Source organism: Drosophila rhopaloa, unplaced genomic scaffold (genome assembly GCF_018152115.1).
Source record: "Drosophila rhopaloa isolate 14029-0021.01 unplaced genomic scaffold, ASM1815211v1 contig_3, whole genome shotgun sequence".
Classification (NCBI taxonomy): Eukaryota; Metazoa; Arthropoda; class Insecta; order Diptera; family Drosophilidae; genus Drosophila; species Drosophila rhopaloa.
The window spans coordinates 2,320,654-2,334,208 of record NW_025335123.1 but is presented as its reverse complement, the minus strand read 5'-3'; the positions used below and the strand labels follow the sequence as shown (position 1 = coordinate 2,334,208).

The 13,555-nt window shown below is 41.3% G+C and overlaps 1 protein-coding gene across 11 annotated transcripts in view; it reads left to right on the top strand.

The window, feature by feature from the left end:
- LOC108048012 (MAGUK p55 subfamily member 7) overlaps window positions 1-13,555 on the top strand; it is a 67,487-nt gene that overhangs the window by 49,923 nt on the left and 4,009 nt on the right. For 4 of the 11 annotated variants that reach the window (XM_044461337.1, XM_044461334.1, XM_017128465.2 and 1 more), the window contains 4 exons: window positions 1,054-1,292; window positions 1,377-1,468; window positions 2,370-3,671; window positions 5,813-6,031. In XM_044461337.1, the coding sequence (XP_044317272.1) occupies window positions 1,054-1,292; window positions 1,377-1,468; window positions 2,370-3,671; window positions 5,813-6,031 (1,852 nt within the window). Of the gene's footprint in view, window positions 1-1,053; window positions 1,293-1,376; window positions 1,469-2,369; window positions 3,672-5,812; window positions 6,032-8,650; window positions 10,965-13,555 lie in introns of those variants that run through there. The other 7 variants (XM_044461340.1, XM_044461338.1, XM_017128466.2 and 4 more) reach the window with 5 other exon arrangements.

Below are 13,555 nucleotides of genomic sequence, written 5' to 3'. Positions count from 1 at the left end.
AGCCGACTTGGCCCACCTTCACATCCACATCCACATCGGCATCCACCAGCACTGTCGCTACCGCCCATAAGCCCATAATCCAAAAGCCGAACAAATTAAGGCGCAAATTGCCTTCAAACCAGTCATGTCCCCTGCCACCTTGCCTAATGAAAGAGCCACGCAAAAGTGCAAAGTTATAACAAAGTTTTTGGGGAGCGTTCCAGTTTCAAGTTTCCTATACCTAATCCATGGCCATACCCCCGAAGTCTCTTTGTGCGGATAACTTTTTGAAATAATAAAAGAGGTCTGGGGCAGTCTGTCCGTTCATCCATCCAATTCTCGGCCTGTGACTTTCAAACTGCCATTTCCACCTGAGCCGAAATTAAATGGAGGTTGTTATCGAGAGAAGCAGCAAATTTGCATTCAAATAGTGCACCCAAAAAAAAAGTGCCATTAAATTATTAAAATTTGTAGAGGTTTCTTATTCGTAATAGCTTGAAACATTATTGATCTAAAACCTCTAAACAAAGTCATCGATCGTTTTTACGGTCGTCACATTTTCTTAAAATTAAAAACGTAATACTAGATTTGTTAAAAAAACGAAGTTTTAATTTTTAAATTAATTTTTCGGCTTGTTCCTATGGGAGCCATAGAAAAAAGACAAACAGAAACAGAAAACAAACAAACGGACAGACGTACGGACGGACATGTCTAGATCGAATATCCAGGTGATGCTGAAGTCGGTGACGTCTTCTTCACTGAGTTGCAAAACTTCTGACAAAAATTATTAAACCATCCGCAAGGTACAAAAAAAGTACTCTAAAAAACTTCGAATTTTTCTTAAATGTAATAAAGTTTAGTTAAACCGTATCAACAATAAATAATAAGGAATATTTGACAGGGAAAGTAAAGGTACATATTTTCGCTGTTGTCAAGATATCCCTAAGCATTTAGCATATCCATCAGTCAGTGACAGTGGAAATCCTTTGCTCTGGCGGGGATCAAACCTGAAATCGCTCAGTGCCTGTGGCCTTTACTAACAGATTCTACCGTTCTTCTACTTCCGATTGACAGGAATCGCCGGCGCTCCGGCTCAAGCATTGTTGTGCTGGACGGGGACGACCTGAAGCCATGTCTGCCGGATGACTACATAAGCGGCCAGCACCACCTGAACCACCAGCAGCAGCTGCAACTGCAGCAGCAGCTACAGCAGCAACATCCGCTCCAGCAGCAACACTACCGCACGCACTCGGGCGACATCAGGGAGATTGACCAGGAAATGCTGACCATGCTGTCCGTGAACCAAGATAACGGTGAGTGTCTGAATGTGTGGGGATGCACCCCCCCTTTCGCCATCCATTGAACTGACCCGAGTGGAACTGTTTTGCTTCGTTCAGGTCCACACCGTGAGATGGCCGTCGATTGTCCGGACACGTTCATCGCACGTAACAAGACGCCACCCAGATATCCGCCTCCCCGTCCACCGCAGGTAAGCACGCCAGCAATCCGTAATCCGTAGTCCGTAATCCGTAATCCGAAACAAAAACCAACCACCCACACACACACCAGCCACAACAAGCACTGGCACTCAAGTTCCAAGCCAGAAGAAACCATAAGCCAACAATAACTTTGCGAAATTCCCAGCAGTATTTGTAAAACCAAGAATCACTAACAAAACTCCACAAACTTCCGCTTTAACTAAACCCATACTATTTTGAGAACCCATAAATCCCCTTAACAACATACAACAAAAAGTAGGTCACTAACAAATAAGATATAACCTACAAATCGAACTAAACATTTAAACCATGTATAAAATAAACCACTTTAACCGCTTCTAAAATATTTGATCCAAAAGAAAAAACACTTCCTGTGGAAATTTGATAACAACTAAAATCCCAAATGACAAACATCCAGAAATCCAGCAAGAAATATCCACTCAGCTTTTTAACATAGAATAAGTTGTACTTCCCATTGAACTTAAGAATCTAATATTTTCAACAACCAATACCCAATGACCGAGTCCAAAACAACAACCACCAAAAAGCTTACCTTAAGATTTTAGAAAACCCTTGAAGCAACAACCACCCAAGTATAAAGCAACTAACGGTAACCAACTTCCACCATCAAAGTCCAATATTGTACCAATATTTAAAAAAAAACCTGTCAATACTACCAAACATCGTATTTTTTAACCGACAACCGCTAACAACAACCCACTTCAATTGAAAACCAAATCTAAGACAACAACCACCCAAACATAATGCAACTAACCAACTTATGACAACCACTCCAATTCATATTCAAATCATTCACACACACATCCATTCTCTTTTCACCACACCACATGCACCACCACAACCACCACCACTTAACCCACACGCACACAGAAATACAAGAAAAGCACCACCAACACCACCACAATCACAGCTATGACTAACAATGATCATGCTAACTTTGTGTTAATTGCTGCATATCATTCTTCACATCAACATGAACAACTTCAACAACAACTACAACAACAACCACCACCATCACCACATCATGAACAACAACACCCATCAAAAACAACAACAATTGCACTCGATGTGGCCACACAAAATCTGTACAATCAAAAACAACAAAACAAATTGGAACAAATCGAAAACTATGAAAATTGCCTGCAATCGGAACAACACGAACAACTTGAGCAGAAGCAACAGCAACATCAGCAACAATTGCAAGTAGCAACCGCAACAGCAGCAACACAAATCGCCCAACAACAAACGCCCAGCCACAAGTTGCAGGCAACACTAAGTAGCGATCCTAATGGCAATAGCAATGCAAGTGCCAACGGCGGCAACAGCAACACCAACACCGTCGGCAGCAGCAGCAGCAACAGCAACAACAGCAGCATCACGGACGACTTCCTATGCGTTGTGGATGGTCTATATCAAGGACGCAAGGAATCTGCCTCGCCCTCGTCGAGCGCCTTCGACGAGGTGATGAGCAAACATACCCTGGACTCCTTTGGCAGCATCGCCTATCGTCACCTGCACCAGCAACATCAGGCGACGAGCAACGGCAATGGCAGCAGCAACAGCAATAGTAACTGCAACAGCAACAGCAATACCAGCAACAACACGGCCGAGTCGAGTAAAACAAATGCAGCGGTCGGGGTCACCAACAGCAGCAACAGCAACTCGCTGAACAGCAGCAACAGCTCGATGCACACCAGCAGCAGCAGCAGCGGTCACAGCAGCAACATTGCCAGTGCCACATCCACCAGCAGTTCAACGGTGCCCGATGACTTGAGCTTGGCGCCCCCTGGTTACGAGGTGAGCCAGCAGCAGCAGCAGCAACATCAGGTTGCTCCCGTTTCGGCGTTGCTGCCACCGATGGCCAAGCATCGCGAGTTGCCCGTGGATGTTCCAGACAGCTTTATCGAGATGGTGAAGACTCCGCCAAGATATCCGCCACCTGCCCATCTCTCTTCTCGCGGATCACTTTTATCGAACGGCAGCGCCTCCACCGCCCACACCACGCTCTCCTCGCTGGGCGTGTCGCCTGCAGCTGCAACAGCTGCAACAGCAACAGCAGCAACATCAGCGACATCACCGACAGCAGCAACATCAGCATGTGCAACCGCAAGTGTTGCTGCTGCGGTCTCTGGTGTTGCTGACGTTGGTGATGCGAGGCGGGTGGCCGATGAGGTATACCACATTGCATTTGTACTCGCTATCCGTCTCCACTTTTCACTGGCGACTCTACTCTTCTCTGCTATCTCCCTGTCACTCCGTTTCGCTCTTCTCTGATTCTCCAATCTGTCAGTATCTTTCAGTTTAGTGTGTTTCAGTAATGTGTTTTGGCATTTGATTAATTTTGGGGGTTAGTTGGCATTCCCTACACTCCTAAAAAAATATAAATTGCATTTAAAGGAATCAATTAATATTTCTTCTAAAGAGTTGTAGAGGATTTATTTCATTTTCTATTCATACAATTTATGTTATTTGGTAGATGCTTAAAAAAACACTTTAATACACACAATTAAAAATCAAAAGTCGAATCAAAATATATAAATAATTGTAACTTTTTATACCTTTTTTTAGCCATTCAAACAGCATATTACAAAAACAGTTAAATGTCACAGTTATATATTCTTTAAATGATTGTCATAAATTAATTAGCAAAATAGGCATAAACACCATAATTGTGATGGATTATGCACAATAATCCATACTTTTAGCCACCAGAATAATTGTGTGTGAAAGGCAGTAAGACAACATAAGCATAAAACCTTCACAAAAACAACATACAAATCCATGGTAATAGCGATTTAAAATAGAAACAACATGACAGTATAATGGGTTTCATGAATATTGCATTAAATGACCAGAGAACCGGAAATTGTGGAATCCCAGATACCTAAACGCACATATAAAGTATTATAAAATATGGATCGATAATTTAAGCGTTCGCAAACGCGAGGTGGCGCCTCGTTTTTCACTCAACTCGGCTAATTAATGCGGCGCCCACTTAACCCCTTTTGTACAGCCGCATACGCATTGATTCCCTTTCTTCATCCGGTGGTGCAGGTCGGACCAGGTCCCCCAGTTGACCCGTAACCCCCATTTGTTACCCGGTCCCTGGGAGCCAACCACACCCACTCAGCCTGTCACCTTGTTCAGCCGGTTGGCCTAATTCACGGCATCAGAGCCGCTGCGTTGGCCTCGTTAGCGGGGCATAATCCTAACAACATTGAGGCACCCAAGCTGCCTACTCAGCCATCCAACCACCCAACCACCCAACCACCCCCCACCAGAGTCACCCCACTCAGTGGGTGGTGGTGATGGTGGTGGTGGTGCCACCGCCCGCTGTTCCGCTTATTTCATCATTTGCAGCTCGCCCGCTTGCTCTTTGCAGGCGATGAAAAATAAATGCCGTTTATATGAAATTGCTCTCGATAAATTTTCCAATGGCTGCAGAACAAAAGCGAAATGAGCACTTTTCTTTCGCCTTCCATATTCTTTTTTTTTTTTTTCCAACTGACAATGCGCTGAATAAAAGGAATCAAAGAGTAAATGCATTTAAATACGGACTGTATTCAATTCATGCCAGTAAGCGACACCAAAAGTGACGCAAAATGAAGGGTGGGTTTCTTTTTAAAGAGGGTACACACACAGTGGCGTAGGTGTTTGGGGGCTGGGAACGCTTAATGCCTTTTTAAAAAATCTTTTTACTGTCTGGTTTTAGGCAGCAAAGTAATTCTTTTTAAATAAAAAAGTCTTTAACTAGAAAGCAAAATATTTGTAAAACGATTTGTATGTGCAAGGAACGATTTATCTTTACATTTTAAATATAATTGTCTAGTTTTAGGAAATTAAAAGATCAATTTTCTCGCGTCCATGATAAATTTAGGTTTAAAGCTCAAGTTTTCTCTGTTTAAAACCAACTTTTAGTTTACCATGAGGACGAGAAAAAGGGAGGGCCCTGAAAAGTTTTGTAATAAAATGATAAAATGAATAATAAGATGCTGTAAATATTCATAAAGAATACAACATTTTCGAAAACCCCCTTGATAAAAATCAGTTAACGTCACTGGCAGAAGGTGAAGGTTTCATGTACACTTTTCACTTAATGTAAAGGCCTGTTCATCTCGCAGGGAAATGCACAGAACACTGGCAACAAACAAACTCATTCAACTTTAATGACCAACAACCATCAGCCATACACTCTCATAAGCACACAAACACACATGCTCGTCTCAAAAACACTTACAAGGATACACTGAAGGATACGCAATATGGTGCATAACTAATGGGATTCCCCCCGTTTTCCCTCTCTTTCCGTGCAGCTCAATGGGAATGCGAAGCCCGTACCGCCGCCCCGTGATCACTTACGGGTGGAAAAGGATGGGCGTCTGGTCAACTGCTCTCCTGCCCCCCAACTTCCGGATCGCCGGGCGCCGGGAAATGCGAGCAGCGGCGGTCCACCGCATCCGCTGCAGCAACAGCAGATCGCCCAGATAGTGGAGCCCACTCTGGAGCAGCTGGACAGCATCAAGAAATACCAGGTGAGTGATGTGACTCTCAAACTGTCATTTGTGACCCCATCCCAGGCGTTAGGCTATGGAAATTTCAAAGTGTAAAACTGTGCAACTGTGGACTTGGCTTTCAAATTTAATATTAACAAGGAAAGTACCTGAAAAAAACTAAAATATTTCCCAGATTTTTGGAAAGCTAACTGCCACAATCAAAACATTGTTTGGAAAATAGCTTTACACAACAAAGCGGTCGTTTTTGGTTTTGTGGTGATAAGATAGTCAACTATTTCAACTTCTAACGGCCATAATACAATTTGTAACCTTAAAAATAGAGATGTTAGGATTTTCTACAATTACATTTTTATACAAAATTATTTTATTTCAGTGTGAAAGCATTGTTATTAGTTTGTTGGTTTGTACATTTCCCATTTTTCAACAATATAAAATGAACATTTTTTTGTTCGCAGTTTCAGCTATTTATAATCATTATTTTGCCAACTCTATGATGAAGCAATTGGTGATTAACAATAGAAGAGCGTTTGTTTAGAATTTTCTTTCGATTCAAATGCAGCTTGTTAACATGCATAGCAGGTACGCACCCACTTCCTCTACTTCGTGCCCCCTCTGACTGTATTAATAAATGTTTTTTTTATGAATGTCTGGACAATGCTTCCGGTTTGAGCCATGTTCTTTTGTTCCCCCCAATAATCGTTGGGGTTTTTGTTAGTTCTTTGATGGGCTATTAACCATTGACCGTCGACAGTGACTGCCAAACTGTAATTATCGCCGGTGTGATAGCGGAAAAAATTACAAAATATAAAAGCCAGAGAGAAATTTCCCCGATTTTTATTGCTCCGTCCTGACCATTACATTTAACTAGTAAAACTATTAAAAAGTTTACCGCACCGAAAGACAATAAACCTGAGGGCAGGGGCGGAGGCAAAAGGGCGTAGCTGAGTTTAAAGTACAGCATTGTGTGTGTGTGGGGGCGTGAAAAATGTTGCTCAACAACTTTTTTTCTGTCTGTGCACTCGAAAGTGTAAAGGGGAAGGGACAGAGAAGGAGGGGGACTTAAAAGCTGGTTAAAGAGGGGGCAATATGTGGAGGGAAGTGAAATTATAATACTGTTTAAAAGTAAAACATTTCGCATTCATTCGGAAGACTTCAGGGCATGTGGGTGGATTTCCAGGGGCGGGGTAACCAGAAGGGTAGAGTGAATTGAAAATTTGCCATAGGCGTTGTTTCACAGGAAGCAAACACGAGAAGGGGGAGGCGAAAAGTTGTTTAATGCAATGATTAATTATGCAACTTTTAATCGAATTGTTGCGATCCGCCCTTAGCCACACCCACCGACAAAGACAGAACGATAGAAAAATAAATGGAGCGACAGAGACGGGAAAGGACGGGAAAATGAGACAGAGATGGAGTGCCAGCTAAAACACATTTGCTAAATGTAATTAATTGAAAACTGAATGCGACTAGTGGCGCACAGTTTGACAGCCACTGTGTTTGGAAAAAAATAACACTTTTAAGTGTGAAAACTGTGAGAGGGTGGCGATTATGGATGTAAGCTCATTAAGAGAGCGAAGCCACAAATGGGGGAACAAAAGGGGGACATTGGATAATGAGAACTCACATAAAATCCACCTTCATGCATTTGTGCGTACCGGAAAAAGTGAAAATTAAAAGCAACAGCTTAGAAAAAATTTCAAAAGCTGTTCACCTATGAAAGATAAAGCTTGGGTCTGTGCTATTTCCCTTAACATCAGCTCTGTAACCGCACGGTTTTTATAGTGAAAGAATTGTAGATGATATTTAGAAGAGTTTTTTCGCTGGCATGAGTTTCGGTTGCATCTATATGCATTTAATAATTTATGTGAAACATTTGTTGCCTTTTTTTTGTTTTAAAGGTTCGACAATTATCGAAATATCAGCTTTCCATTTATAATTCTTTAATGTCAAAAAGAAATATAAAGTGTGGTATTGTAGGGACATCCACTACAAACCTCTCACATTCAAATATATATTAGCTTATCTCTAAATCGGTGCAATAATTGTAGTTTAGCTATATCGCAGCTTTGTAATAGCATCTCATTAATGTTACACCCACTCATGGCCTTATCATGGTCATAATTAATAGGCATTCTTATTGGATTTATCATGTTTGACAATGTTATCGCGCTCGTTATCGCAATCGTAAATCTTGTATAAATAGAGGGCCCAACATTGTTTAAATTTAACCTGCTTGTTTGAACTGCTGCTCCGTTCTGTTTGTTTGCTGGCCGAAGAGGGTTGCTACTGCTACTGCTGGTTGCCACTGACGGCTGTTATTACCCCCTTTTTTTTGCCCCTTTTAAGCCCTGTCTCTGGACAGGGCATGTTCGCGAATTAGTTAAACATTCCATTTTTGCACATTTGTCTCTCCAGGCCGGCTTACACATATGTTCGTGTGTATTTTTACCTGGGCTCGGGCTCCGGCTCTTTTCTCACCTGTACTCACCTGTTCTTCGCTCTCTTTTCTTCTGGGGCCCCTTCTACATATTCCAGTGGCTCTGCCGACGCCTCTGCCTCTGGCTCTGCCTCAGTCGACGCCGACGTCGTCTGGCGGCGCTGGTTTGTTATGATTTTCAGTTGGCGTTTTTAGTTGTTTTTCTACGCGTTCTGCGATCGGCCGCAATTTTTGTTGATTTTTTTCCACCCATTTTATTTTTTGTTCGGGCTAAGTGCGTGACAAAGAACCGATAACCGATTAGATAAGGCCATATGCATATGTATGTCTGCTACGAAATACGAAATACCAAAATTACCTCCTTAAATGTATGCATTTCCCCCGTGGAAAAGAATTCTTTTGCTCAGAAGTGCAGCCGATTTAAAGGAACTGGATGTGTGTTTATTTATTTTTTTATTTTTATTATTCCACAATATGTGTTTGAGATTGTGTGTTTTTGTGCAATCAGAGTCATGCAAATAAGGCGCGGCTCGGCAAAAACCGCCCATAACTGGCAGAAATTCTGGGACCAAAAAGCACGTACCAACCGCCACACGAACAACCATTTCCAAGTACCTCAAACGGCAACAGCATTGGACAACATTTTATGGGCAGCAACGGAAAAAACAGCGAAACAGGCGTGGCAGTTGCAGCCATAACGGAAAGTTGCTCTCGAAACCGCAAAAAAGTAAAAAATAAAAAAACCAAAAACCACTGAAAATATGTGAAATAAATGAAATGCGCCGAAAAAAAGTGGAAGACCTTATTGAAAAAAGCGGCCGGAATAACGCAAACAGGCACTGGTTAACGAGCATAAAGGAGCTTTCAAAGTGCCAGGCCAACAAGGCAAAGGATTAAGCGGTGCAGTGTGGCCAGGACTTGACCAGCAGTGTTACCAGATCAGGAAAATATGGTGGTTTTTTGGCAAGCCATCAAGGATCAAGGATGAAAGCTTATAATATGCAAATTTATTAAATTCTTCATACCTAAAACTATGAAAAAACTAGACATAAAACTGCGAATATCACTGTAAATGCTTACACAGAGCAGTGACCAGTTAAATAATTAATAAAGAACTTAAGAAATATCCATTAAAGGACTAGAAAGCAATATGTAGATAGAGCTTTAAAAAAGTGCAACAAACTATGCTTATTGCATGCTGCATTGCAGTGATCGCTAGTTTATTCGTCATTTGTCTGACTCACAATGTAAATTAGTTTGAAATTATGTAAATGAAGGGACAGAATTAAATAAGAAAGCACATAAATATACAGTGATTATAAACACAAGAAGGAACAATGAGCCATGAGATATGAGGTGCATACTGCAAATATGTTCATTTCCATATATTTTTATCATACTCCACTGAAGTGATCCCATGTGTTTTGGACTTTGCTCTGACTCACGACATTAATTTGCCTGCAGACCAAAAAGCAACAACGGAAAATACCTACAAAAGGCAACTGAAAAATTTTAATATAAATGATAAACAGTTGAAGTGAACTGTTTTTTTTTTTTTTTTTTTTCGCCATGAATGTGAATGTGAGGTGCGAGTGCTTCTTATTGTTATTGATGTGCCAAGCGTAAATGCAGCGTCAACAGCAGCAGTACGGCTCATTCCCCAGTTCAGGCACGTTGAATGTTGAGCGACAGCAGCAACAATAGTGAAAAAAATAACAATAACAAAAAGCCCATAAATAAACAAATGTGTTAAAGTAAATAGTTGTAAATTGCACGAGTCGAAAGGAAAGCGGTTGCTGCTGTGCTGTTGCTGCTGCTGTTGCTGTTCGTGTTGCTGCTGTGCTGGCGATGCGTGTCTGGGCCAGAACTATTTCGGCCAGCTCAACTTTCGCTTTTTATGGCTTTTTATCCACTGCAGCAGCAACGGCAGCAGCAGCAATTTAAGCTGAAATGCGCATTAAGATGCATTTCATTTGAAACACCCAATTCCCTATTCAAATTTATGCACTGCCCAGGTGTGGGCGTGGCCATTTGCATAGTTGCTGCTGCAGCTGGTAACAGTTTCGGTTTCGGTTTCGGTTTTTGTTTCGGTTTGTTAGGAGAGATTGTCGCCGCCCCGGAAACTGAGATCGATGAAAGTGCCATTCGAAAATGGTCGTGTCCACTTTGCACATAACGCTGGAGAACAACGGCAGCAATGTTGCTGGCGGGCAGGCAGCAGTTGCTGCTGTAGGAGCAGCAACATCGCCCACCAAATTCGCCGTGCTGTCGGTGCAGCAACTGCAACAGCAGCAGAATGAGAAGGAGAATCACATGAACAACAATAACAACAGCGATTATTGTGATATGAATGGAAATGGAATCGGAATCGCTGGGGGCTTCAGATCTCCCAATTCCCGGGAGCAATATGTCGGCTCACCGACCTCATCCACTGCCACGCCCCAGCGCAGCGCCTCCGCCCTTCGTCGCGGCATTCAAATCCAACGATCCTCGACGCGTTTGCGACAACAACAGGCAAGTGTATAGAATGTCCGCGTCATAGGAAGTATTTTGACCTGTTTGGACCCTGATCTAGTCGCTTTCTTAATTGATTTAATTTGTTTAGTAATGCATTCCTTTATATCTGGTTGCCCAACTAAACATTTTAAACCAAAAACATTTTTAAAACAGAAAACAAAAAGGTGTGACCAACAGGAAAACGAGAGCATATAGTATATAAATATAAATATTTGGTAAATGAACTGATACAAATTGATGGGTGCCATGAAAGTAGGGAAATTGTAGCTGAATCGAATTGGATCTCAGTGTATATATACTTTGTTGCGAGCGACAACTGGCTTTATCTGCATATATGCTAACGACTACACAGCACAAACCAGTCGAACCAAAAACAACCAGTTGACAACTTGGCTAACTGGCTGCCGAGCCATAAAAATTAAATACAAAACGAAAAAGGCAAAAACAATTTAGCTAAGCGATAGCGGTAATGGCATGCTGAATTTTTAAACAACGAGCAGCGAAATACCCTCAAACCCCTAATAATATCAAAGTTAGGAGGGAGTTGAGTATACCCCACTCAACTTAGGGTATCGGCAGTAATATATTTTTAATTTTCCCGGTACGCGTATTGTTCAATATTTGTTATTTATTTATGCCGGCTTTTGTTGGCAATGGCGATGATGATGTCATGGCGCTGCCGTCGACAATTGTTATTGTCTTTAAAGTATGCCTTCTTTTATTTTGTATAATATTTTACAATTACCCAAGGTGTTGTTGGTGTGCAAGATGATTGATGGTCTTTTCTAGGCTTCACTTGCTCTGCGTCAGTCTATTTATATATTTGCGTGGGAGTTGGCTTTGGCATTTTAATTGCTATAACTGAAATTTAAATCCCTACGCTGCACATGAACTTTCGTTATACTGGGAAATACATAGTACTGATTACCTTTGTTTGTGTACAAGGTCGTTTTCGCAGAATTTTTTAATTAAAAGTTATCTTTAGTTCTCAAATTGCAGTTCAAACGAGCTTTTAGCTGCAAATATTCTTTACTCCTTTTCCTTTTAAAAGCGTCTGTACATATGATACATATGTACACACCAATACTTTTCCATTGAATCATTTTAAAGTTCTTTAACTTCCAAAGTTATGTTGATCAGTGTCATTTTTTTGGAAAGCCTGTTAAGAGTTTTAAAAAAATTAATTCCTAAGTATTTCAAACTTTGTATTGCTTGCAGTTTTAGATGCATTACAACTAGTGGCTGTCAAACCGTACTATCTTAAGTTTTCTTTTATTCACATTTTTTGCGATGCTGTGACTTTGAACGATTTTTGTTTTGGTTTGATTTTTATACGCCTTTTTTGCGAACCGCTGTCATCGTTTTTCATTCAGGTTTCAATGTTAAATTCAGTTTCGGTTCACATGGCGTTTTCTTGGATGGTTGGATGGTTGGAAGGGGGAGGTGTGGGGTGCTGAGTGGTGTTTCTCAGCCATTCCGACCTCCTCGGACCACCCCCCTCCCCCTGCAGAAGTCGTGAAATTTTTGCTGATTCTCTTCTGCTCGGATTATGCAAGTTCAGCAGAATTCATTTTTTAGTGGCTTTGCTATTGTTATTTTCCTCTTCTGTTCTTTGCTTTGCTTTGCCTCTTCCGCCTTTTGGAATGTCGAGCGCCTTTTCTGTTGTTATTCAATTAAGTTATTTTTTTTCTTTCTGTCATGTGGCCGTTCTGTTATTTTTTTTATAGTGGGAACTTTTCCTCTTCATTGTTGTCATCGATTTGATTTCATTCTCTTTGTTGGTCACGGAATCGGAAATTTGGCACGTTTTAGGCCATTTGCCTGAATAACATTATCTTAATTACTGGCCATGTCGGTTTGGCAGCCACTGGACTCGAATTTTCCATTTTTCATTTTTCGCGCCCCATTCCAATGAACGGCGAACACTTAAGGGGCTTCCGCAACAATTGCAACATTTACCGGCACCTCTGCTCCGCTTTTATCCCCAGTTTCCTTTGTCAACCCTTTACGCTCATTAACTCATCGCCGGGCCCTCGACGGAATTTGCTTGGGTTTGCAAAGTGGGCCACAAGCACGCCCACCTGCACAACCACCTTAAATCCATACCGTTTTGGGCCATTGCAGTCGCACTGATACTCTGCAAATGGTCAGGATGGTTGGAGTTCTTTGTATATTAATTACATGATATAAGTCCGAATATTAAACGCCCAACAATCCATTAAAACGGATAGAACCTGTTCAGTTTTCAAATACGTCGGTGACTTTAACATATAAATTGGCTAATTAAACGTTTGTGTGCCAAGATCAACAAGGTGATCAAAGTGAAGATGCGCTATTAAATTTAAAGTCTTTTAATTTATTTAAATCAATATAGTTGTGGCACCTTAAATACTCTCTAAAGATAATATTTACCATACTAATTGTAAAACAATGCAGTGACAAAAGACCAAAATCAAAATTGTATTATATATCATAAATACTGAAAAACATATAAAGTATAAAATACTTTCTTAAACACAACTTCAGTGGCCATGCGAATACAGGGTAGCCTTCCACCGAATCGCCGCTCTTGTTTGTCTTCTTTGTTG